This window comes from Colletes gigas, unplaced genomic scaffold (genome assembly GCF_013123115.1).
Source record: "Colletes gigas isolate AHSC1104 unplaced genomic scaffold, ASM1312311v1 Colletes_gigas_Sc00001, whole genome shotgun sequence".
Classification (NCBI taxonomy): domain Eukaryota; kingdom Metazoa; phylum Arthropoda; class Insecta; order Hymenoptera; family Colletidae; genus Colletes; species Colletes gigas.
Genome location: NW_025106630.1, coordinates 9,246,762 through 9,272,746, shown reverse-complemented (window position 1 = coordinate 9,272,746; position 25,985 = coordinate 9,246,762). Strand labels below are relative to the sequence as shown.

The window sequence follows — 25,985 nt, the reverse complement described above, 5'->3', positions numbered from 1 at the left end:
TATTCTAAACAACTAAAGTGCAAATTAGAAAGAACCTTAATACGTAAATTACAGTCGAGGAAGAGGAGTAACGGTAAAAAGTAAAAAATTGGAAATTTACAGTGTTGTACTTATCTTCTTCAACGATTAGCGATATCTATACGCAAATTTTCCATTTCAGAAATAACGTATTTATAGCAATACTTATCGCCGTAATGACTTCTAAACGAACTGACAGTAATGGATTCTATTTTGCCGAGTTTTTAAATATTTGTCGAAATATGCACGCCAGGAGCGTTGTTTGCGGAAAACGAAATGGAACGGATGCATATTCACGGATTCGAAAGTACAAACGACAGTAATATTTTGCTCAATATTTATGAGCATGTAGCGCGGATACGGTGGGAATGAAAGGGTTGAGGTAGAATCGGTCTTGGAGCATTCTTCCACGAAGGTGAAAACTTTAATGGCGATGAAACTCATCTCCTTGAAGGACAGCGACGTTCAGTCGCACGCTTTCTTGCGAAACTTTCGTGTACCTACATACTTACGTACGTGTCGCGTCAGCGCGCATAGAACGTGGAAATCGGTTTCGATCGGGCTTCACGAGCGTGTAACTTTTTAAAAATAAGTTACAGCAAAGTAACAAAAATTCCAAACAATCTTAAAAGAACGCCTATTATTATTTATTTGTTACGATAAAGCGGTTACAGCAGTAGTTAAAAAAAAAAAATAAACCGCGACACAATTCGAGTCGGAAGCTCAAAAATGAGCAGACAGTTTGCCCCGGCGTTTTGTCACGCTTCGACGCTTCTGTTTCGATGTCGAAATGGCGTACAAAACCTTTTCAATTGGTCGCTGAACGGCCACGCGCGTTCCAATCTGTTATTTATCAAATCTGCGGTGCGACAGATTTTATGACAGCACTGTTTACTGTCGCCCAATACACGCTATAAATGTAATGATTTATTACACACAGTCCGTTCGAAAAGTTTCGCGACAGTCCATACGCTCTTTTCAACGATAATTTCGAACAAGTCTCGCGCGTGGAGGCTCCGAAAAATCAGGCGAGAAATCGTTGGCGTCTCTGATCCCGGGGTAAGAACGATCGTCGAACCGACGCGAACCAGAAAGCGACCGTTCGCGGGACGAGTCTCACGGTGAGAGTCTCGCGTTCTCGAACGCTTAGGCGGGTGAAAAACGGCACAAAGAGGATTTACAGATGCGGAGTGGCGGAGTCGTAACGATTTCACGGGCGGACGGTTATTCGGATGCGAGCTTGTCGTGCGGAGAAGTGGCGAGTGTAACGAGAGACGGTTTGGCCGTGGGTCGGGAAGCGAGGGTGGCGGAGAAGCGAGGAGCAGGCTGTGCTCTCTCGCATGCACCGCCGCCCCCGTAATCGCGGTTAATTAACGAGCCGGCAGCTCGTAACGAGGCTGCCGATTGCTTGCCGCGCATCGGCCACGATTATTCCGGGACTCCTATTCCCTTCCGGTTCGTCGAATCCGCCTCCGATTGTCATCGTTTTCGCCGGGAAAAGCTTTTCTCTCCCCGTCTCCCGGGGCTTTTTTCCCTCGATTTTTCCCGGAGTTTCACGTTCCCCCGTCGTCAAAGAGCTCCATGGGTCAGTCGTCACACAATAATCAGGAGTAAACATTACACCCACGATATTGGGTGTGTGATGGGAATATTAAAATTCAGGATAACACCCTATATATCGATATGAAAATTAATATAGTATAATTACGAATCGTTGAATTTAACTAAATCATTAAAAACGATGGAAGAGCGTGTTTATACATATTTGGAAAAAACACCTGCTTCACGGGGATTCGACGAACTCGCGACCCTGGAAGTGGTAGTCCGAAGCCTTACCTCCGAGTCCAACTTCCACATACGTTGAATCTACGCGAGAGATATGATTATTGCTTAAAGTATCGAATGTTATTATGCATTGTCTGCACCGTGTAGAGCGTTCGAGCCAAACGGGTGACCCGAATTACGCAAAGGCCACGCCGTGGGACACGGCGCGGAGCACACGGAGTGTTTTCGAAAGAATTCGAACGTCGCGCGGTAGCTGGAACGCAATCCGCGAATAAATGCCGGGATTTCTTTTCGGTGCCAAGGATTTCCAGATAAATGTGTTTTCCGAGCGACGAGTGATTAAAGCGTTCCCTCGTTCTCGCGCGTCCGCACAGCCTCTCTCTTTCTCTCCGCCGCGGGTTTCCTCTCCTTTCTCCTCGTTCTGTCGACCGACGCAGCGAGGCGTCTCTATCTTCGTGCTTGAAAAGGATCGCAAAACGTCCTTTTCCTCGCTTTAACCAGCCGGGGCGTTCTTTTTACGGAAAATGCGGCTTTTAAATCTCGATCCGCGTCGTTTCACGGCGGAAAACCCCCCCGACTGCTAGTACCTTTCTTGGGGAACGGGAGAAACGAGAGAGAGAAAAAAAAAGCAGAGGAAATAGAAGCAGGACGACGCGGGGACGAGAGAAAACCGGGGGGACCCCGTGGATCGAAACGGTCCGTCGTCGTGGATACCTCGCCTCTATGGATGCTCCTGCTCCCCCTCGATGGATAAGTCGAGCCCCGGAGACCGAATCCTTTATTAAAAATATCTCTGAAACGCCGAGCAGACTCGCCCCGGAGGGAAAACGGGCACGGGGAGCCCGAGAATCGAGCGAGCTCGAACTCGAACAGAGGTTAGGGATTCTTTGCTCTCTGCTTTCGCGGAAGAATTAATCTAGCGAAATGACACGGACCAGTTCTCTCCGCTCGGTCTCGCTCTGTCTACTTCCACGGCCACTGTTTGCGCCCATGCTAACGGACGTTACTAGAGCGTGCTATAAATCTCCGGCGTATGCACTCTTCTCCTCGCCTTTTACGTCTAATCCTCGAATAACGAATGACCTACGGGTCGAACTTTTATTTCAAATCTAACGCAATCTTTGAAACGCTCCAGAAATTAAAACAGATTATTTACGTTCCCAAAACCACCATAGAGCCCCATTCAAAGTATAAATCGAATCTGTTCGTAAAAGCCTGTTGAGTCGCAGCTCGTATGATAAATGGTCGCGTCTCGGTGGCTTTTCTCGCCCAGGATCGTCGATAGATCTCTATCCGCGGATCTGACCGTTGCAGAGATTGAAATCGCAGTAAAGGGGTCGGACTGGCGCGGATGGAACCCGAGGAACTTTCCCACTTTTCGCCCCAGACGAATTCCAGCCGGCCGTGTAGTGTGTACTTGGCGTGAAAAGTTCTCCTGCCCGTTAATCTTCGCCCCCCCACCCTGCCCCCCTCGAAGTTTATCGTGCGTTACGTAGACCCCTCGGAGCAAGTTTTCGCCGAGAAACGCCGGAAGCCGGAGGGCAGATAGAAGCAAGGTTTCCTTCGCGTTTCCTTGGCAAAAGCTATCAAGAGCCGCGAAACTTGCCCGAGCTCGCGAATAAATAATAAGGGGGTAGGAAAAAGTTGACCGCCGCGCTGGCCTCGAACCACGCTTTCTCCAGAATTTCTCCGGAAATAAACGTTCTAGAACGCTCGAAAGTGGGTCGAAATTCTCGGAATACCTAAATTTTTACGAAAATTTAACCCTTTACGGTCCAGAAGTATTCTAAGTTCTCCGACCGCTGGGGTCCAAGGTACTTTTCGTGAATTTAATATGCAAAAATATAAGAAATACTTAAAGTAAGATACGAATTACTATATTTAGGGGTTGAGACAGCTCTCTGCAAAGTTCTGATTTCATTAATTCTATTAATAAAAATGTGAATTTGCGTAAAGATCCGCAGTCTGATTATAATAAACACTCTACTTAAGGAATAAGTGTCATGGCGACGCTGGACCGTCGAGGGTTAATAAATATAAATAAAATCGATTTCCCCCGGAGAAGAATGAATTTCCCAAAATGTTTCTCGCGAGATTTCGGACGTGTGGGCGTCGCGGTCACGCGAACCCCGGATTGTCCCCCCGCCAGATTGAAAGAGAAACGTTTCGAAAGTGGATAGGAAGCAGTCGACGGCGATATCGATTGCTCGGTGCACTCTCGAGTCACCCCCGAACGATCCTTTATTCCGCGCCGACTTTGTTATCAGCCGCACGGAGAAGAGCATCGCTTGGCCTCGTATTTCTTTCTTCCGCTCCGAGAGCGTTCGCCCACTCGGCGACTCGATCGAGATAAGCGCGAGCGCTGACACGACGTCGCTGCTGTGGGACTTCTTGCTCCTCGTCTCCCATTTCGCCTTCCTCTTCGTCGAAACCGAGCTCCGGCGATCGATGCTCCGTCCATTCTCAACCGATCGACAATTAGGCATACACTTTGAGAACGAACTTGGGGAAATTCGATGAAAATTGCACCGTGTCTTTTATTTATTTATTCCTCCACGATGTATCGACGATAAATAAAGAAACAGTGGTTATTTTGTCGGAGACGCCCTTTTACGAGTGACCGGGAGGATCTGCTGTCTCGTCTTCCCATATCCTGGGCGTCGTTATCAAGAAATTCTCGCCGTGGGACAGGGAGTAGGTCGATTCATCCATTCGACCCTGGCAGCACTCCCCGGCTCGTTAATATTAATTAACGGCGGTGACATCACAGTCTCCTAAATATTTGATTACCCCGGGTAGGAGAGGGGGGCGGGTAGCTCCGTGGTAGCTCGCTTTTCCGGACCGTTAGGCGCTGCTAATCACCCTTTAAATTCGTTCCCCGGCCCTCGGAAATTGAACGACTTCTGGGTCGCTTCCGCGCTCACGGCGAAAAATGATTATCCAGAAATTCCCCGGGGAGCCGCCGGCAGCGACTCGAGAACTTGCGTTTTCCTTCTTCGACCTCGTTCTTCCGGGGGGCCGCGTTGAAATTACTCGTTCGAAGGAGCACCCGGTCCGAGACGGGACGTCGAGTCGATGGACGAACACCGAGCGCAAACGGAACAAGTACTCTGATCGAGTCAGCTTCTTCGAGTGGTCTGGTGACGGGAAAAATAAAAAAAACATAATTCTTCGGGATACATGTCTTTCGATTTGGTTTATTACTAATGCAGATCGATGGGAAAAAGGGTAAATGATTCTTAAAATGAACGTATGATCGAACATTTCTACCCCTGGAGCTAGCGAAGACTAATATGTAATTGGAACACAATTAAAATGGTGTCCACTAGAGGGCTACGCTCTTAACTCTCTCGCAAGCACTCGTCTACCTTTCTAGTTTTTCTCATACAATAATTACAGTCACCTGCACATGCTCTGACCTAAGTATTCTCGAGTTTAGAAGTTTCTCTTCCCAGTGTTAACAATTTCAACGTTACGAAAAGTACCCTTGCGCGATTCCCCGGTAATCCCTTGCCAAAATCGCGTTTGACGGGCACAGTTGTTCCCCGAACCTCGCCATTACCCTCCGGTTTCCTCGACCTCGAAGTTCCCCAAAGCGCGTGCAGGAATACTCCGAAGGAAGAGGAGAGGGACAGAGGGGGAGGTAAGAGCGGATTGCCGGGGCTGTAGTTCCCGAAAAGGGGTTCCACAACGGGTTTGTTCGGAGGAAATTGGAGGCTTCTCAAGAACATATTGCCCTCTCAATCCTCTCCAACCGCCCTGCCGGCACCAGGGGATGACTCCTCTCCTCGAACAGGTTCCCGGGGAAGGTAAAGAGGAACGGGGGAGACGACGGTTGCGGGTTTAAAGCCAACTAGTTTCGCAACTGCTACCCGCGTTCCAGCAGCCCTCGTCGAATAAAGAGACGCGGGAGGGTGTGTCGGATGGCGCGGTGGAGGACGCCCAGAAACTCCACGGAGTTCGAACGCGGACGGCGGAAGATAGTCGAGAATGGCTCTATCGGAAAAGGGTCGACCCGATGCGGTGTTCCGGTTTCCCCTGAGCGCCGGAAATGAAAGAGCCACGGCTTCGACCCGCGACCTGACCCCCCTTCACGGGCGGCCACCGACCGCCTAAACTTTCCTAATGAATACCGCGCGGACTGTTTACCCGGTGCATTTGTCGAGAGTCGAGCGTCGTGGCCGGAATGGCGTTCAAAGAGGGAGCACCGGAGACGCTGTTTCGAGATGAAAAGGAACGGCTGGCAACTCGACTCCCGAGAAGAGCTTCCGGCTTTGTTGTCGGCGCGACATCGATGCCGGGGGGAGACCAAGGACTCTCGTCGACCAACGGGACCGAGATTGCGATGGGAAACGTCTACTTGGAAATCTGCGCGTCCCTCTTTGCGCTCCACATTACAGGCTGACGCAAAAGTTATCATTTCCGCGTCGACGCTAGACGTTTCTTTTATCGAATCGTAAGCGCGGAGTCCCGGAAGTCGAAAATTGATTCTGTAAATCTAGCACGAGGGATACATTCGTCGATGCTGTAAGTTCTCGATGGAGTCGGTGCTATTTATGCGTCGCAATATGTTATTGTATGGCGTCACGTTCCTCCTACGCGCTGTTGGATAAATCGCTGGTTCACCCGTTCCCTCCGCGATACTTAAATCTTCATTTTCCTGGACAGGAGAGTCGATTCACCATCTTTTACGTTAACCTTCGGTTTCGATCTCTTAAAGAATTACTAATGACTTCCGGGGGTTTGGGGTAGCTCGAAAAGGGCGGTTCCCCGTCGACGGAGAGCGAAACGTTAGTTTCACGCCCGTCGAAAAACAGGAAAAAAGGGAAGCCCCGGGGGATCGGGAGCAACGTCGTTTCCGTCTTCCCTTCGCGTCTGTAAACTTTATCAACGAACGTTTCCTTCCATCGGATCCCTCTAAAAAAAAGCACGATTCTCACCGACAAAGAAGAGATTATCCTTCCGCCTCTGGTCGCGGAGATCCGTTAACGGAACTCCGCCGAGCATTCGAGGAACTTTACGCGTTGATAACGTCCGCGAAAAGAAGCCGAGCCGTTTAATGACATTCCAGGATCCCCGCTTTGTTTGCGCGAATTAACGGGGCGCTTTTCCGCGCTGCTATGGCGACTTGAAATAAAAGACTAGCTAAACTCCGTGGAAATCTTTGCGTCCCTTGATAACGCGAGATATTCGCGCTGATAACGAAACGATCGTACGTTTTCTTCGACTCGTTATATCGGTTTTGCCAAATTCGCCCTTGTATCAAAGGTTTTCACGGGGAATCAACGGCTCTATCCGTATTCGGCGAACCGTCGTTAACGAGCCTCGACTCGTTCGCCCGGTAACGTTACGCGTGTAACGCGATCACCGGCTGCGAATCGCGTTCCGTCGACTGCGGGAATTCTATTAATACCTACCGCGTTCTGTTCCGCGTTCGATCGCGTTAATATTCGGTACGGGATCGATTAACTTCGTTATTTCCCGCGGGGGCCGATCGATTAAAATCGGCTAAACGCCTCTGCGTTGGAGTGATTACAGAATTCGGACCTTCGACGTTCCCCTCTGCGTCGTCATGTAATCCACATATGGACTACAGGATTCACGGATTTCAAATTTATCTTAAAACGTATGAATAAAAAAAAGTATGTTATAGAATTTTACATTCTGAACAACTTTTTATAATTGATATAACCCCCACTCGACATTAGTTTGCGAGATATTTTTGCTCAGGTCGACAGAATTTTGCAAATATCTCGCATGTATGTATAAGGAAAAGTTGTTGATAATGTATTTAAAAATCATCGAAATCTACGATGGGATCCCCCATTCCAAACAATTACCACAGTTACTATAAATATAAACTTAAGCGGTATTGGACTTGATTAGTATCTATTTCGAAATTTGCGGCGTTCTAATGATCTCTATTCCCCAATGAATCCCCCCTAATTATCTTTGTTTACCACCGAGGGAGGCCCGTTTTCGTGAAACAGCCCGTACAATGCGTCGAAGGGGCAGGATTTCTCGAAGGTGCGCGCCTCGATCTCGCCGTATCGATCCTCGTACGGTCCCGCGAGGGATCGAGACCGTATCTCGCGGTGTGTACGATCCATCGTGCTCGCGACGGGTGGGCGATACCGGGCGTGCACCGTTTACAGCGGATTGACCAGCTACCGTGGGATTAAACGCGACCGTGTAAAACGATCGGTCGATCGAATACGCAAATACACGTGTAACACCGCGAGCAACGGGACGCGCGTGATCCTGCACCGGATCTCGTAATTTCCTCGCGTGCACACCGCCCCCCTCAAAAGTCTCGCGCACTCTCGAATTAATCCTAGAACACCTCATCCAGATCCTGTCTATTTGCTCGCGTTCGAGTCTTCAGCGTTCGCGGTGTCAAGTTTGCAAACAACCTTGTATCAACGTTGGGTTGTTGCTTCGAGGAATTGAAACAACGCAGTATGAGTTTTTCTCGCGAAGTATTTCGCTCTGGTATTCAGAGTTTCGTTTAAAAGATAGACAGTTGTTTATCCCGTCGCGTGGAATTTTTATTCGGATAACGATATTGCTGGTGTCCGCGTGCGTAACTCGTATTATCGCAGGCTTTCGGGGGATCGTGTGTGCGTGGGCGAGGATCTACATACGTGTCCCGCTGTGGGACCCGGGGGGGTGTATCGCGTGCGGTTAACTGATACACATATTGCCTTCCGTTTACGAGTTTGCCACGTGCACGAACACGCATCCACCCACACCCGGAGCTCGAAACTCGGACGAGTGCAACCCCGACCTGCACATAAACTATTCCGCGGAACAGTGGTCGCGATCGACGCGCGTTTTGGACTCGAGCCACTTCGGTTGCCCCAAAGAAATTACTCTGACGTAAACTATTCCAGAAAATACGCAAATAACCATTTCAGGCTCTCTTTTAAGGGTAGATTGGTACTACAAAAAATGAGAACTCTGTCCCATCGCAAGTTCTTGATGTCAAACAAATCTGTTCTTCAAAATTAAATAGTACACGTTTGAAAAATTACATTAAATCGTACGCGGAGTTAATAAAGAGAATCGTTCCGCGTGTTATTGTTCCGGGGAGGGTAACATTCGGCGAAGACGTTCCCAGGGCTCCCCGGTTACAATTAAGCGACGCGATAATTACGGGCGAAAGGGACGCGGCGCTTTCTTTTCGCGTTTCTCCGCGAATGAAATGAAAACGTATGGGCGGGGAAGGTGACCGTGGCACGAAATGAAATAACGACCAGGGTGGTGGCCGGGAAATGGAATGAAAATTCACGCAGGAGCGCGGGAACGCGAGAAATTAAACTCCCAGCCTCCCTCTCCTGTTCCTCCTCCGTCTTGCAGCGGCCACCCTCTCTTTTGTGGCCCCCGCGGCTTTTTATTCCGGTCGGAGGGGGCGAAAGGAGGGAGGCGAGACGAAAAAATTGGAAGCCGGGGGGTGGAAGAAAACCGATTCGCGTCGGCTGATTGCGATTGAAATCAAAACGGTCGCGGGCGCCGGAGAACGATCTGTCCGCGAAAATGGTTTTTTTTAATCTTCTCGCCGGGAATCAAACCCCGGGTAGACGGGCTCCCCGGCGCCGATACAGACGAATCAATTGACTCTCGTGTTTATTATCGCCGATGGGTCGGGGTTAATTTCCACTTGAGTCTCTCGGATTACATTTTATCATCCCGACGGTCTCTCTCTCTGTCGTCCGCGTCCGGTAAGGTGAACGATCCAATCGTCGGCACATTTTACGCTAATAGGAACTCCGGCGGTTATGCCCCCGGTCTGGTTTCATCGCTACTCTTCCTAGGACACGGACGAAACTGCTATCTGGTCGCGAACGACGGGCAAACTTCGCGAAATAAAATACTTTGCTACGCAAGAGCCTCAGAATTCTTACGAATCGTTCTCGTCAGCTCTGAATTATGATTTGGTATACGATAAACAGACAAGGGATGTAAAATAACATCGTTCACACAATGTATGCAGTAACATTTATTGTACAACAAGAAAATAATCAACATAAAATACATGTGATAAATCTTAGGATCGTAAAGAGTACGGTGGGTGTTCCTATCGCCAATCGACACCATTAGTTATTATACTTAGGGGTTGAGACAACCCTCTGCAAAGCTCCCGTTTGAATAATTCTATTAATACAAATATGAACACAGTTTGAACTGTTTAAAAAGAGAGTATCGACATTGAAAGCGTCGACATTGAAGAACGGAAGGCAGGGTAACGCGAAAATTGGGAACGAACGGGCCGAAACGCAAACAACCCGTCCATTGTTGCGGTTTCGAAAGCGGCGGGCAATCATGCTGTCGTTAGGCGATTCGTGATTACCCCGGGACGCCTTGAATGCCGTTCAAGGATGAAAACCGAGCCTCCGCGGTTCTCGGGGCAAAGGTCTCCTCCCTCCCGCTACCTTCCTACGTGGCTAATTACGCGCCTAAGGAAACGGCGAGCGCACGCGATACGTACCCGTCGACGTGTTCCCCCGTGTTCCAGAATCGGACGCGTACACGCGACCGGGGAAACGGTTTCGCGCGCTGAACCCGCCGATCGTTAAATCCTTTAATCGCATTAAAAGCACGAGACAAATTCGTCGCGTGACTCCGCGAGGAACCGAGCGGAACTCGAGTCGCGGGGAAACGACTTGTGGATCCTCCAACTGGGGAACTGTAATGGACGCAACTCCCGTGAAATATGCAACTCTGTTCTACCGATTTTCCATTATACAGTGGAAAATTCGTTGTCTTTTGTTTTGTACCCTATTTGCCCCCTCGAAATCGCAGTACCCATATTGGTTTTCGTACGAAGGATGAACGTTGCTACCGCTTGATGTGGGAAATCAGAAAGATCGTAAGAAGGTAGAAACGACGTGAAAACAAATTTAAAAGAAAATCAACAGGGGTTAGCTGGGCAAATTTTTCGGCGAAATTAAAAAGTTTCGAATCGTTCTGAAAAAATTATTTTTAGTTCCAGAGGTTAATTACAATCATTTTTTGTGAATACGCATACCTCCGAAATCCTATCGATTTTCGAGAAAAAAATTCAGGGAGTGTAGAATTTTTCAGCGAAATTAAAAAATTTCAAATCGCCCTAAAAAAATTATTTTTAGTTGCGAGGGTCAATTACAATCATTTTTGGTGAATATACATACCTCCGAAATCCTATCCATTTTCGAGAAAAAAATTCAGGCAGTCTAGAAATGTTTCAGCAAATTAAAAAGTTTCGAATCGTTTTGAAAAAATTCTTTTTAGTTGCGGGGGTCAATTGCAATAATTTTTGGTGAATACACATACCTACGAAATCCTATCCATTTTCGAGAAAAAAATTCAGGAATTGTAGAATTTTTTGGCGAAATTAAAAAATTTCGAATCGTTCTGAAAAAATTATTTTTAGCTGCGAGGGTCAATTACAATCATTTTTGGTGAATACACTTACCCCCGAAATCCTACGCACTTTCGAGAAAAAAATTCCTTACCGAAAATACAATGTCTGACCATATATCGCATTTTTCACTTAAATTATCTTTAAAACGTCATAACTTCTGAACGGATTGGAGGATTTTAATGTTTAAGAATGCAAACGACGCGTATTTTTGTGAAGAATATTTAGAGATTTTAAGAATGGTCGAAAAGTTGGTCCTTCGACCCATAAAGTTAGAAAAACCTCATAAAAGTGGTCCAATTTTCAAACAACCACAACTCCTACGATAGTGAAGCAGAGCTCATGGATACCTATAAGACAAGTATTACACAACATCTAACCGGTTCAAACTGGATTTCCAAATTCCCCAAAAATTTTTAAAAGCCTACCAAAATCCAAAACTGGTTTTAGACCGTTTTGAACCTGTAATTACAGTAGTAATAATACAACAAATTGAAGGGTTACGATTTAGGAGGCCGGGTACGCATTAGGCTCCCCATGTCGAGTCACGAGGGGTGGAAACTGTGGTGCTGTGCGTCAGAAGGCCGAGCGCCGCAGGGGGGTGACAGATGGGACGCGAAAAGGACAGACAGAGACGGAGGTGGAGTTTGAACTAGCCAACGGGGATTCGCGAAGGCTAGGACAGCCGACAATTAACGCGTCCCCGTGCAAATCGACTCCTAATTCGAAGCTTATTTCCCGCGCGCCATCGAGCGCGAACACACCCTCTCCGCAGGAGCCTGGTGGCGTCCGAGGAGGCGGAGGTGGACGATGGAAACGATTATCCTGGAACAGATTAAAAGAACCGCGATATACCGTTTTCACCTCGTTCTCTATTTATTTTTCGATTCCCTCGCCGTCCCCCCTTCGCCTTTCCGGCCTCGATCCTCCCTCTCTACGGTGAGCTCGTGGGCGGCGACGGGGGCGCGTTTGCCCGCAACGTTTTCGCGTGCAGGGCTCGCGCGATTGAAACGACCGGACGGGGACTGCACCAGCACACGGCGTACGTGCGAAACCAGACGGGGAATATTTTCCATGGCGTGCACATTCGTTATTCGAGCGGTCGATGCCGGGTAATTGAATACGCGGCTTTTATACGTGACCGAGGGTGGTGTGTAGCACCGGTACCCAGAGGGCGGAAGAGGGCGAAACGAGAGCAGACTAGGCGGGGGCGAACGAGGAGGAACGAAAAGGTGTCGACGGGAAAGAGAGGGCCAGAGACGTGCCGGAAGAGGGCGAAGGATGAGACGAAAAAAGGGTTGGGGACTGGGCTACGCTCGACGTGTTCCGCTGTTCCGGTGGCGGTGGGGGGGTTTTATAGCGGCGGTCGGAATTAATGAGGGGCCGTGTTTTCACGGCGGCCGAGTGGCGGTGCAGATTTCATTTTACTATTTACCTCGGGGAATTTATTCGGCAACGAGGCAACCGGCACGCAGGATGCGGTGGCGTTTGTCGATGGTCGCCGACGGTTCAAAGGGAGAGGGTTGACGCGACGTTTGACACCGTCGGGGGATCGGGAAACGATTCCACGCGATGTCCCGGACATCCTATTCCACGGATCGACGTCCTATTATACGGAATCCCCGACTTTATCTAACCGGTGCAGACACGGCGCCCGCGGCACCGTCCTTCAAACTGTCTTCCAGAAAATAATCCGACGGGGAAATTGGTTCACAAATAATTATCAGCAGTGTCGAGTAATACAGTGCAACGGGAATGTGCCCCTTTTTACGAACTTACGCAACTAGAATTATTAAAATTCCTGGTGGCAAGCTTCTCTTGAGGGTGGTTGGCGATAAAAAGATCTTAATTTTTCGAAATACTTGGACAAGTTCAGTTTAGCTTCCCACTGTATTTTTTTACTAATTTAGAGTATTTTACAATGCTCCAGAGGACCCCATAAGCAGAAACGTTGGCAACGCGACCGTAAACTGAAAAGTTCCAGTCGCGGTTGTTTACGCGTACAGTGCACACAGATCGTTGCGTTTGGAAAGGATCGCGGGTAAAATCGCGCGGCTGTATTGTTCGCCGGAAACTACCGGGTAGCGTTTTTCCCCCCCGTCCCCGGTTTCCGCGTAGTTCAGATTGGTCGGGGATACCACCGAGGTCGTCATACTCGCGAGGCGACGCGGCGACGAACCACGGACAAAACGTTATTAAATCGTGGATTCCCGTCACGTTCCGCGATCTAACGAATTAATATGGAAATTCCAAAGCACCTTACGAACGAACGAACGAACGGTGTCGACGCGAAATCCCAGAGGCGCCCTTGGGGAGCGCCGCCGGCATCGAGGGCGAGGAGATCGAGTCGCATTGGCGTCGTCGTTTCCATTTTCCTTCGCCCTTTCGATTTCCTATTCCGCGTCGCTACCGCCCACGCGGCTCGTTCCATCTATTTTCCTTCGTTCCGTAATCGGAATGTCCGCAACGAAACGTTCGAGGGGGCGGTGGAAATCGTTCCAAAAATACGAGTCCCACCCCCTCGGAAACTTTGTGTTTTCTTTTTCCTTTTTTTGTTTTTTTTATTCTTCGATCGTCCGTTTCGAGAAGATTTCTCGCGATAAGAGCTACCCCTTTGACGGATACGAGCCTCCGTACGCGCACGATCGAGAACAGGGGCGGTTTCGACGCCAATGACGACGGCTACGACCGTACTAAAATGAAACGTATATTTGAGGTTAGGGCGGATCAGGGGTTGAGCTCGCGGACCCCCGAGTCGTTTATATGGTGATTCAATGGGGGCGCTTGGCAAAATGTCAAGGGACTCGTAAGGGGTGGCCCGAGTTTCGAGCTACCCAGATCTCCACGGCGTTCTCGGGTTATTCGAACGAGAATTTTACCAATGGCGTTTCACACCCTCGCGATCTCCACGGGAACGAGTGGTTTTTTTTTCTTCGGTTTTCTTGGCCAACGTCGGAATCGAAATATTTTTAACGCGATCCAGGGCGTGTATCGTTCCGTGGAAGAAGAGGAGAACGACGGCAAATTGATCGCGCGCTTTAATCGAACGGATCGCATGTGGAGAAGGGAGTCGAAACGGCAACGGGTTCGTTCCGGGGTATCTTCTGCAACGCGTTATCGATATCAGGAACGGTGAAAATACGGATGGTCGGAGGTCGAGATAAACGCGACGGCCGATCGGGGCGAATCAATTGCTCAACTTCCCAATAGGGTTTGACCAGCGGGCCGGATAAAACGGGCACTCCCCGAAACTTTTATTTCCGCGATCCGGTAACAGGCCGATCGCTGACAGGAGGGGTTGGCTCGATGACGCCCGGCGTCCTTCCGACCTCGATTTCACGCGACCCGTGGAATCGATGGCCATTCGTGCACCCCCCGCGCGACAGATGTTGATCTAACTGCGTGTGGGCAACCCTTTGTAAAAGCTGCAATTTACACGCGCCCACCTAGCGACGGAAAAATATGGGGGACGGGGCAGCGATGAGTGGTTTCGAGTGACGGAAGGGCAGAGGGTGGACCAACGACTCCCGTCACCGGTGATTGTTCCCGACCGCACAAAGCCACCGTCCACCGAACAAAAAGGGACCCTCCTGGTCTCTGGCCCTACCCTGCTGCTAGAAGTCCACAAATCCTAGCGCTAACCCGGCTCCTTTCTAACCCATGACCTCTACAACCCTTTTTAAAAAAGTGTCGGTACATGAGAAGTACACAGGGTTCGTCGTTTTTGAGTAAACAGTGTCTGGGTGAACACTACATCTTGAAGTCGATTCTTTCGAAATTAACTTTTGATATTTATGAAGGGGGAGACTCTTTAAAATGTAGCATCGAAAGTAGTGAATTTAGGGAGGTACGAGTGTACATGCAGGGTTCATCATTTTGAGGGCTCATTGTACTCATCGAGAGGAGCAAAGAGTGTCTAGAGGTCCTAAAATCGATTCATTCTACGTGAAACTAATTTTCAATATTTATGAAAAGGGGAACTCTTTAAAATACACCCCCGAAACTAGTACATTTAGATAGTTACAAGTAGGCTATTTTACCATTTGAATAACAGGCAGACATTGTTAGCAACGCGAGAGTAACGCTTATCGTGTTCTTTGTTACTGTAGATGATCCTGTGATTCGGAGAAGGAATAAAATAAATGATAGCCACAAGTTAACGATAACAAATGTATTTCCGTGTCTAAGTATCCTCCAGCCTAGTCGAATAACATCCAATGAATGGAGAAACGTTTCCACCCTGTAAAATAGAATCTACTAACGTACGATAGGTTGAAATCTGTGGTATCTGTTTCCAGGCCGCGTCATAAAGCCCGTGGTGGTGTACGGAAGCCTTAACGCGGCGGATACGCCGCAAAATGACACGCTTCCGTCTCGGTGGCGATCGATGTTTCGTTTCCAAGCGCGGAGGCGAGCGAACGCGTGTCCGTAGGTCGATCCTCTCGGTGTAATTCGTCCGATTTCCCGGCGGTTCGTCGTTTTCGGGGGTTGCACGCCCTCTAACCGGCAGGTCGTTTCCCCTTTCCGCGATTCGTCGTGGCTCGGTTCTTCCGGTATCGATTTTTTCGCCGCGAAACTTGGCTTCCCGGTGACCGAGCCGCGCCGAAGGGTACCAAGAGTTCAGGGGCTTAAGCGGGGAAAAGGTCAACCACGATCCAGACGCGAAGGGTGGCGTTGGGTCGTCTCGTTTACTCGCTCCGTTCTTCCTGTTTTCGACCCCCTACCCCCCCTCCCCGTCTTCTCGTTCACGTGCGTCGAATGGGGAACGGATCGGAGGACCCCGATAAAACGACGAACGTTGTTACGGGAACGTCGTAACGACGATCCCGTCGACTTATCGAATCGTTTAAACGGTCTACTCGAGGGGGTTTGATCGGATTATCAGCAGTTCCGTCTTCCGCCCCTCGGTGACGCGTTTCCTTATCCCCTTGGAAAGGGTTGGAGAAGACGTTAACTCGATTTCCGTGAAACCTCTGGCGTCCACCGGCGTTTACGAAGACAGACCTCGGTTGTTGGTTTAGGTTTCCAATTTCATTCTCTTCTAATTTTATTTTCGCGTCTAGAATTACAGTAATGATTGCTGGACTCTGGCATCGAAGTGGATGCACTGCTGTTTCCAAATGAATAGGAGGAAGAACAGTTTCTGTTCGATGCAGTAGAACCTCGATCATTGCACGAAATTGGACCCTGGAACGAGCAGTTTCTCTACTTGTTGCTTAGCGACCATCCCCTCCACTTGTTGACACGATGCAAAGAACGAGGTTCCACAGCGGTGGGTCGAGAATAACACAATTATCCAATTTCAACCCTTTGTGCTCCAAGCAATTAGCGTTGGCAGTCTGCAAGATTTTTCTTAGATAAAAAAGCTTCGACAATTTGTTGGTCAACTTTTCTTCAAGCTCGTAAGTACTTACGTAAATCAACACAGGTTTACAAACATCGATGGCTGAGGAAGGTACTTCGAATACCGCGAGAACGATCCGAACGACGCATAATTTAAGAATGCACCGGCACAGAATCGTTGAATTCTGTCCATTAAATCCGAACGCCATTAAATCGAGGGTTTATTGTACAATGGTCGATTTCTCCTCGAGTATGACGGGAAAGAACTTCATCCCGCCAAGAAGGCGGACCGCGTCTCTTTCTCCTACTGCGTTTTAATATCGCGTCGTTGGCCGGAGCGTCCTTGCCACCCTTACAGAGATCTCTTTCTCTTTCGACGTCCTCCATTTGCCGCGTATTCTCTTGCACGCTGTGTACAGGGTGATTCGCGAGAAACACAGCTAAATATCTCTATCAGACATTATAATACGCGTAAACACACGAGACAAAATTCAAACGCTTCCAAGATATTCACACATCCTCTTGCTACATCGGATTCGAACGTCTTTGAATTCTCTACAGGGATAATAAATAAACGCAAAATGGAGTGGCAAACACGCGGGACACCCTGTATAGGTATATCTCCGCGCATCGAACGCGAGAATCTCGACGCCAGGCGTAATACGCGCATATTGCTCGGAATTTACGACGCTCGAGAATTCGGTGGGACGCGAAACCGCGCGTCTATATATCCCGCCCAGCCTCTGCAATCCCGCCTCGTCGAGTTTCAGAATTTTCGACGTCAGCTGCGTTCGAGCACGTTTCCCCCCTTTCTCGCTTTAATTTCTTTCCGACGCTCGATCGATAGTCCACCTACGATTAACTCGCGTCTGGTTCTTCTTTCTAATTCGATCCGCGGAGACGCCAATGGACCCCGGAATTCGAAACTCGCGCAGCCCCGATCGAGGGGGAGGGAACGATCGCGGGTGACGGGCGTGCGGCCGCAGACCACTCGAAACTTTGGCACCAGCGGCCAGGAAATATTCCCGGACGCTCGATGGAATCCCCGGCGACCGTGGGCCCTCGTGTTTTTTCCGCGAACGGGCAGAAATCCAACGACGAAGGGAAAAACCGAGGTCAATCCCATCCAGAAGGGGAGCCCTTTGACTTTTTTGCGCGCGGATAATAATTTCATCCTCTGCAAGCGTCTCGTTTTCCCCCTCCGAGCTTGGAAACTAGTCGTTCCTGATACCCAACGGTGGAATTCGAGCGAGAACTCGATAAAGCGCTCGAGTTCGACGCCACTGGGAGCGCTTTAACGAGGTAGCTCGCGAATCTGGGTCCTAGAGTCGTTCTTTCTCGTTGTATTTCACAGGGTATACTTGATAGAGTATTCTTACGAAGCTGGTGAGGTTTTTACGATGAAGAGGACTATTTTTAATTATAGTTCTGGGAGGGAGATTTGATAGAAAGTATTGATAGACTCTTGATAGACGATTTATTTCAATTTTCTGTAGGAATATCAACGTAACGAATGGTGAAATTATAGCAAAGTCGATCGAAGAATTTCGAGTGAAATATTTAAACCGCTTCGCTAAATATGGAGGTGAATCTGTCTGCCACCAGAATGGTTAATTTGGAGTTCATCGAAGGCAACGTTATATTTCGAGTAGAAGTTTTAAAAACAGTATTTTAGAGCAACAGTGGGACGAATTCTATCTTCGACGTTTGTCAGACAGAGTTTCGCGTTGTGGAATTTATCCCACCTGTTGTTTATCGTTTTTCGACCGGGGGAGGGACAAAGTCGCGCGTGTCACCCTCGTCTTCCATCCGAAGAAAGTACAAGCGATCCGAAAGGTAAAAGGGTATCCTCCGAGCCTGGATACACACCGTTTTTCGTCGATCGAACGTTCCATCGCGCTTGCGAATTCCGCTCGTTTCTCTGTTCGTCGACGCGTTTTGTCTCGATTCTCGGCGAGACCGTGTTTCATGCTCGCCGTTTCGTATTTTGATGCCCGTCGCGCATTATTCCCGTGGATCGAACGCGGGAAGCGTGTCGCGATACTCGCGGTAGAAATTTTGATCGTTTCCAGCGGCCGTTCGATGGAAAATATACGCCCGATTCTCTCTTTACACCGTCGATAAAAAAACGAACCGAGTCTATTGTTCGTCGTTTCGACGCAGTTTCGAAAAATGTGTGTTACGCGGCCTCGGTTCGAACTCTCTGATTATTTCGCCGCTTCGTTTCGATGATTAAAAACTGGATGTATTCAGAATTCGATTCCCCCGGAACAAATTAAACCACGAAGTGCAAATGTTCGATTTAGGAAAAAAAGAGAGATTTTTGTATACCGTTAGGGCTCTAAATAAGCAGGGGGCCACGAGCTCGAAGCCTCGAAGGCGGAGTCTTAAAGCTTTGTATTCTCAAGCTTCGCGTGCAAACTTTCAGGATCCCGCCTTTAAGATTGATCCTTAAAGCTTCGAAGAGCGAAGTTTTCTACGTCGCTGCCGGGGGAAATCGTGCTTTATCGCTCCCTCGAGCGTCCCGTCACTCTTCGCGTCGCGTAACGTCGGGTTATCGAGCGTGAAACGTTTTCGTTTCACAATTTTACCGGGGAAAACGACATCTCGATCCTCCGGGCGCGATCGACGACGGGCTCCGATCAAAAAAATGCAACCATTACTTCGCTGAGCACTCGACGATACGCGAGAGAAGCGAAAGAATAATTTTGATTCAGCTTCAGAGGGATGCTCGACAAAATATGTGGTCGTCATATTACCTAGACTCGCCCCAAAATCGACTCTGTACAAAAATGGGGTAAAAAGCACCCTGAAAGAAATGTCTACGGTCGAAGCTCGCCTCAGAATCTCTAGTCTGGCTCTTCCACGCGTTTCGTGGCTGAAAGGGTTAAACGAGGCTCCGTGAAATCGGTTTGGCAAGTCGTGGAATCGGTCGCGAATTACAGGGTGGCCTGTACGTATCGTAGGAGCTCGGTGAAAACACTTTGGTGTAAAAACAGAGTTAGTGGCGTAATCCCTTCCCCTCTTTATCCGTCGTCGACGTTTCTCCTGGCGTCGCGGGCTGGCTCTGGCTTTTCTCCCTCGTTCTTCTCGATGCAGGGTGGATGCGGGAGGGGGACGGTACACGGTACACGGAGGGTCGCAGGGACTGTAGCAGGCTGGGGGATTCAGGCTCTTCCTGTCTTAGTGGTGTGGCGTTACCATGGTAACAGACTGTAAGCCGCTTAACACCACCCCCCTACACCCTTTCCACTCGCTGAGGGAATCCTTGTGCTTCCGACGTCGAGTCAAACCCGCCCCCGCGTGGGTGAATCTCGCTTTCTCTTTGCTCTGTTCCCTGGCCCCCCGCGCCCCGCTCCCTTCGCCACCTCGTCTGCGTTCAAGAGCAACGTCCACGCTAGTTTTTTCCGCTCCTAACGAGGGGTCAAACGTCCCTCCGCCAGGAATCGTCGAACCAACCCCTCCAGCTACGTCGACTTTCGGGATATTACGAACGGGAACGCGATTGTTAACCGTTTCGATGGGATCTTCGTGCGAATTCTTCGCTCTATGCACGCGTGGACTGTCTTTTTGATTGGAAATAAACAGAAACGCACCGAAACTGTACCAAAATGGCGTGAGTGAAAGCAATAATATCGAGGAAGAATTACTAGGATCGTCATGCACCATTCTAATGAATTCTCTGACTCTACGCACACGTGTGCTATCTTTCTGATCGGGAATGAGCATAAAGACACTATGCAGATTGTCTGGAAGCTGTACCAAAATGGCATCGAAGGGGTAAAGAAGAGCGAAAAACCAATAACGTCGAGGAAGAATGCTCGCGATATTAAAAGCAACGCGGTAAAATATGCCTCCCGCTGCGATTCGTTTCGAGTTTCGATCATCCTGGGCCTCCCTCGCCCCCGCTTGTTTGTTCCACGGGGCGGGAAAGGGGCCTGGAGGACCGTGGGGTGAAAAGAAAGGTTATTAAGACGACGACGGGAATACGAGTGAAAAGAAATCGCGTTCCGAAGTCGAACGTTTTCTCGCGGGTTGGGGGAAGAGGGGGAGAAACGAGACACGGGGGGATGGGGAGGCAGAGTCGCGTGTCCGTCGAGAGGAGACGACGGTGTGTGCGGCGCGATGCTGACGAGGAATTGAATGGAGGGTGAAAACCGTCCTCTGGTATCCTCCTCCGTCCTTGTTTTCTCGTTTTAACTGGATGGGAGAGTACAAGAGAGAGGAGAGAGAGAGGACCGTTTGCTCCCGATGTCTTCGTCGATCACCGTCCCGGACAAAGGACCACCCGGATGCCGACGTGTCCTGGCCTCGTCCTTGATTTATATAAAAAAAGAAAAGTGGAAGAGGAAGCGGATCGAGGGGGAAAAAAGGGGGCCAGAAGAAGAATGGATTCGCGATCCGATGTCGTCTCGATAGAGATCGAATCGCGCCCAGCGCCGCGAAAAGCCCGCCCCGGAGATCAAAGAAACCTCCGAGGAGGAATTTTGTTCCTTTTAAGGACCCTTCCGGTCTCCATTAATCACTATCTTTAGCCGCCACGGTATCTGCGTTCTTTCCTCGGTAATCGGTGGATTGTATCTTGCATAATTGTATATATCGTTCTTGGATCCAACGACTTGCAGTAGTGTCTCGTTGTATGGCGAAAAATTGGGTCCTTTTACACGTTCACTGTCCGTGATCCGTATATGGGTCATATCACCACGCTATTAGATACGTCGCTGAGAGATCGGACAGTGAACGTGTGTTAATCCTTTAATTCTTGCACCAATTTGGAATTTCTAAATTAATTTAAATAAAAAATATATTTGTTGCACACTCTGCAACCCTTTTCAATGCATGTTGCAAATTAATTAAGCAGTCGTCGATAGGTGAACAAAAAAAAATTGAAGAGTGCAATAATCGTTCCGTCGAAGGCGGAGTTGGAAAAAAATTTTATTTTAATAAGCCTGCCAACCTTGAGATCGCAAAAACGAACGGGTGAAGAACGCCTCGCGAGGCGTCTGAACGATTAGGCGGGGGACTTTGGTTCGCGTAATTACGAGGGAAATGGTATACGCAGAAACGGCGCGCGACCATGTTGAAAAATATCGACGGGAGCAATTTGTAATTACCCCGTGCCGTGCAGAGTTATTGCCTTATTGTCGGGTTGTCACGTTCCCGCGCGACGGATTAAAAACTGCAATTTATGTTACGTCCGCGATCGTAGAAAATAATTAATGTCTGTCGGCGCTCGAACGATACGCTATTATCGCGCGGACTAATGCTTCCCCACACCCTCCCCACCCACCTCGTGGTTATCGTAATCGCGGCAGCGAATTATGCATTCCGTTTCAGAAAAACCGAGATCAAAGAGGTCGACGGTTACATTCATCCGACTATGTATCGACTTTATTTTAATAGGAAGACCCCGCCACGTTTAAATCCGGCCAGACAACGCGGGTATTAAAATATCGTTGCAAAGAAAGGGTGGATGCACGGTTACAGACTCGCTAAAACCGAATTAATTGCAACCCCCCTTCGTTGTCGCGTTTTGTTTCGAAAAATTCTATCGTAAACCCCCGCGTGTACCAATTACACCCCTAAGACCATCGATAGATACCGACAAAGGGGGTGTAAATTAATAGATCACGATGTTAACACGTTTACATGTATTAGGATGTGACTTTGGATCTTATACAGAGTTCGAGACTGTACCTAGTTGTTATAAGATTGTTTGGAAGCCAGAGTAGATAACAGATACGTAACTTCCGGGTTAAAAAAGTTTATTTGATCGATCGCGATTGGATCATCGTAATTATAACAGCAAGGACGCCTAACTATCGACAAGTGTAACACTCGCGAAAGGTCAAAATCTACGTTCGCTGAGAGAATCGATTCAGATCGATGGATAATTTATCGACACGTTATTTGCATTCTGCACGTTTTTTCTGCCCATCGACTGCACGGCGTAACGCGTTATTAAACAATTATGCGCGGGTTTCGTGGCTGTTCCTCGCACGATATGCAGGAATAATTAATTCCCATCCGACAACTTTTTCGCGTTTTTCTGTACGACGACCTCCGAGCCCCGCGGGGAAAAATATGTATCCTTGCTCGCGATAAGATACCTTTCCTGCTGCCTCGTAGATCGTTTTAACCTGCTTTAACACGTTGATTGCCAGAATAAACCCCTCAAATTGTCTGCGAAAACGATACTCTTTTTTTTGGACATTTGGAAACTAGCATATCCACAATTTGTCGTAGAACTTATTTTTACAGCCTCTTTAAAATTTAAGTATCCTATCAAGATTTATTTTCTTTAAGATCTAATCTTGAGAAACAATTTCCTCAGCTCATCAGTGTAAATTCATGTCACCCATATATGGGTGACGTGGCAGTCAATGTGTTAATCGTGTCGTTTATTGAGATAATCGAACAATATTTCTTCGACGTTAACAATAGACGCGTCTTTATAGCAAAAACATGAGAAGCCTGATCCGATCGACGCGTGTTTCTGAGAATGAAAAATGCATTTGAAAAGAATAAAAGACTCTATATTTCTATTCACGCGTACGGGTCTCACGAGAATTAGCGAGAACACGTGGTAGCATGAATGTTAAGCGATATATTCGCAAGGGTAGGCCCAGAAGGACCCGTCTCATTGATCTCTCGACCTCTTTCAGGTCTCCAGCCTGCCAGCACCAAAGCGCAACCCACCACGGCCAGCAAGTCTCACAGACCCAGTTCCGGTGTTTTACCTCAGGGTCATACCCCTGGCCCCGGTCCAGGTGCTCAGCAGAACAGCAGAAGCTTCGCCGCCGCTCTAAGGAACCTGGCTAAGCAGGCAGGCCCAGCACCTCAGGAAGAAGAGCCCCGCGCGAGTCCCAAGAATCGAGCACCGCCTCCTCTGGTCAGAGGTCCTTCCCCTGCCAGGGTGAGTAATCGCCCGACGATCCGACGACCTGTGTGTCCCCCTTTTTTCTCCCATTATCCGCTCTCGCGCGACCGACTAAACGTGTGTAGCCTGTCCACTTTTGGGGACCTAACAAAAGGTCCCTGCAACCTTTCCCTCCCGAGCAGGCCGCCACAACCACCTTTACCACCACGTAACCGTCCGATTCCCCGTACGGGACAACCGACAGAAAAATATCCTACCACTCGCGATCATGCAACTTGAAATTTGTTTAAATAATTCCCAACTGTACGAGCACGACTTATCAAAATTTAGTTGCAATTGTATCGGGTATAGATTCTTAATTTTGTAATTATGAGCTGACAGTGGTGTTTATTTTCTATTTTAACCCTTGAATATTGCAAATTTAAATTAATATTTAACACTAGATTTACGGGCATTGATTGCACGTATATTTATCGATACCTTGCAATACGATTTTTCTTTTAATTAGAATATGCATTCATGCCATTGCATCAATCAAATTCAACATAAGTTGTTAAAAAATAATATTTACAGGTTTTGCAAATTTTAAATATGGCTTGCGTGAATCTAGTGTTAATGCATGTACAATTTACCAATTTGATAAAAGTTGGCACGTTCACTGCCCGTGACCCATATACGCGTCATAGCGCCACGTTTTTGAATACACCGCTGAGAGACCAGACAGCGAACGCGTTAACGTTAAGTAAAATAATTTGGTTAAGATTGAGAGTCCAGTCGAGGATTGACGTAAACAGTTTACACGTTCTGTTGTTCACGCGTTAGCGTTATTTTCTATAATAACAGCGATATATTATGAAGATTATGGATAGTATGATGTCGAGGTTACCGAAACGCGGGAATAGAATTTATTTTCACGTGGATCGAGCCATCTATTTTGGACCGGCCTGTATAAACCTCGCCTCGATGTTACGGAGCGACCGGAGGTACGTCTTTCCTGCCAATTTCCATGGTGAGCTCATCCGAGCGGCAACTCATCGCCGGTTCGCTCCGCGACTTCGTAGCGAGACTTTGCGATAAACTGAATGCGTTTCGTAACGTTCGAACGCTAAGGGGGATGAACGTGAACCGAAACGAAGCGAATTATTACGCGAGGGGAAGCGATTCGTTGCTTGTTCGAATACACCCAAGAATCCTCATTTTCTTTTTTTGCTTGTCGAACCAGAAAGAAATTATTAAAAAATTTATTATTAGTAGAGTCCCGTTAACGTGCGTAAATTGAGTCTCAAATCTAATGAAAGTTGACCATGTGTAGTTCCCCTTCCCCTTTCTAATCCAGACCTAACCCAGATCTAACCCAGATCTATCCCAGATCTAATCCAGACCTAACCCAGACCTAACATAGACCTAACACAGATCTAACACTAACCTAACACAGACCTAACACAGACCTAACACAGATCTAACCCAGATCTAACCCAGATCTAAACCAGACCTAACCCAGATCTAAACCAGACCTAACCCAGATCTAACCCAGATCTAACCCAGACCTAACCCAGATCTAACACTAACCTAACCCAGACCTAACACAGATCTAACCCAGATCTAACCCAGACCTGACCCAGACCTAACCCAGACCCTTTCTGAGCGGTTGATGCAGGCGATTAGAAAATGGTGACGATTGATAACCACGTGGCGTTTGTATTTTAGGAACGATCCACCCACGAGAGAAGACCAGAAGAGACTCCCTCCTTGTACACGACCGCCAGGCCAGCGGACACCAGCAACCACAGCGTAACAGCCGCAGCTTCCGAATTGCTGGCGCGTTCTGGCTTTCAGCCGTACCGGCCCGAGCATCATCCGGCTCATGCTCCGCCGGCCTTTGCCTTGGACCCTGCGGCCTACAGTCACTACCACCACGGTCTCTATCCACCGCCACACCTCCAACACGCTTATAGGTAATTTCGCGACGCTAGCCATCGCGACGATAATTCCTCGTTTAATAGTTAAACAATTCAATACCACCTTGGTGAAGTCATCTTCGACCCTTTGGGCTCGGCTGTTTGCTCCTGAGAAGTCATCACAGGTCTAGCAAACACAAAGGAATCGCTTCAAAGGGATTAGACTGTTAGGGGCAAAAACAGTATGTTTCCTTGGAGCTCCACTACCTATTTTTTATGAAAATCTGTTACAGTTGCTGTGTTGTGGGTGATCAAAGAAAGGCTGTTTGTCCTTTATTAGTAGACTGCGGATCTTTATGCAAATTCACATTTTTATTAATAGAATTAATGAAACGGAAGCTTCGCAGAGGGCTGTCTCAGCCCCTAAATATAATAATTCGTATCTTACTTTAAGTGTTTCTTATAATTTTGCATATTAAATGCATTCTGTAGTTTGTTGAGGATTAAAATTTCCCATAAATGCATAAACATCCGCAGTCTATTTATTAGTTATTGGAAATGTACTTCTGAATAAGAATCTTCCCTGTCTCAACCAATCTACTGGCAGTTTGAATTGGAAAAGTCATAAATAATTGTTCGAAGCAATCCCTGATTATGTAAC

General features: G+C 48.2%; 1 protein-coding gene across 2 annotated transcripts in view; it reads left to right on the top strand.

The window, feature by feature from the left end:
- The window catches only part of LOC122397039, an 87,884-nt gene that overhangs the window by 50,389 nt on the left and 11,510 nt on the right, over positions 1–25,985 (top strand). For both annotated transcript variants that reach the window (XM_043395866.1, XM_043395858.1), the window contains exons 8-9: positions 23,212–23,462; positions 25,134–25,381. In XM_043395866.1, the coding sequence (XP_043251801.1) occupies positions 23,212–23,462; positions 25,134–25,381 (499 nt within the window). The remainder of the gene's footprint in view (positions 1–23,211; positions 23,463–25,133; positions 25,382–25,985) is intronic.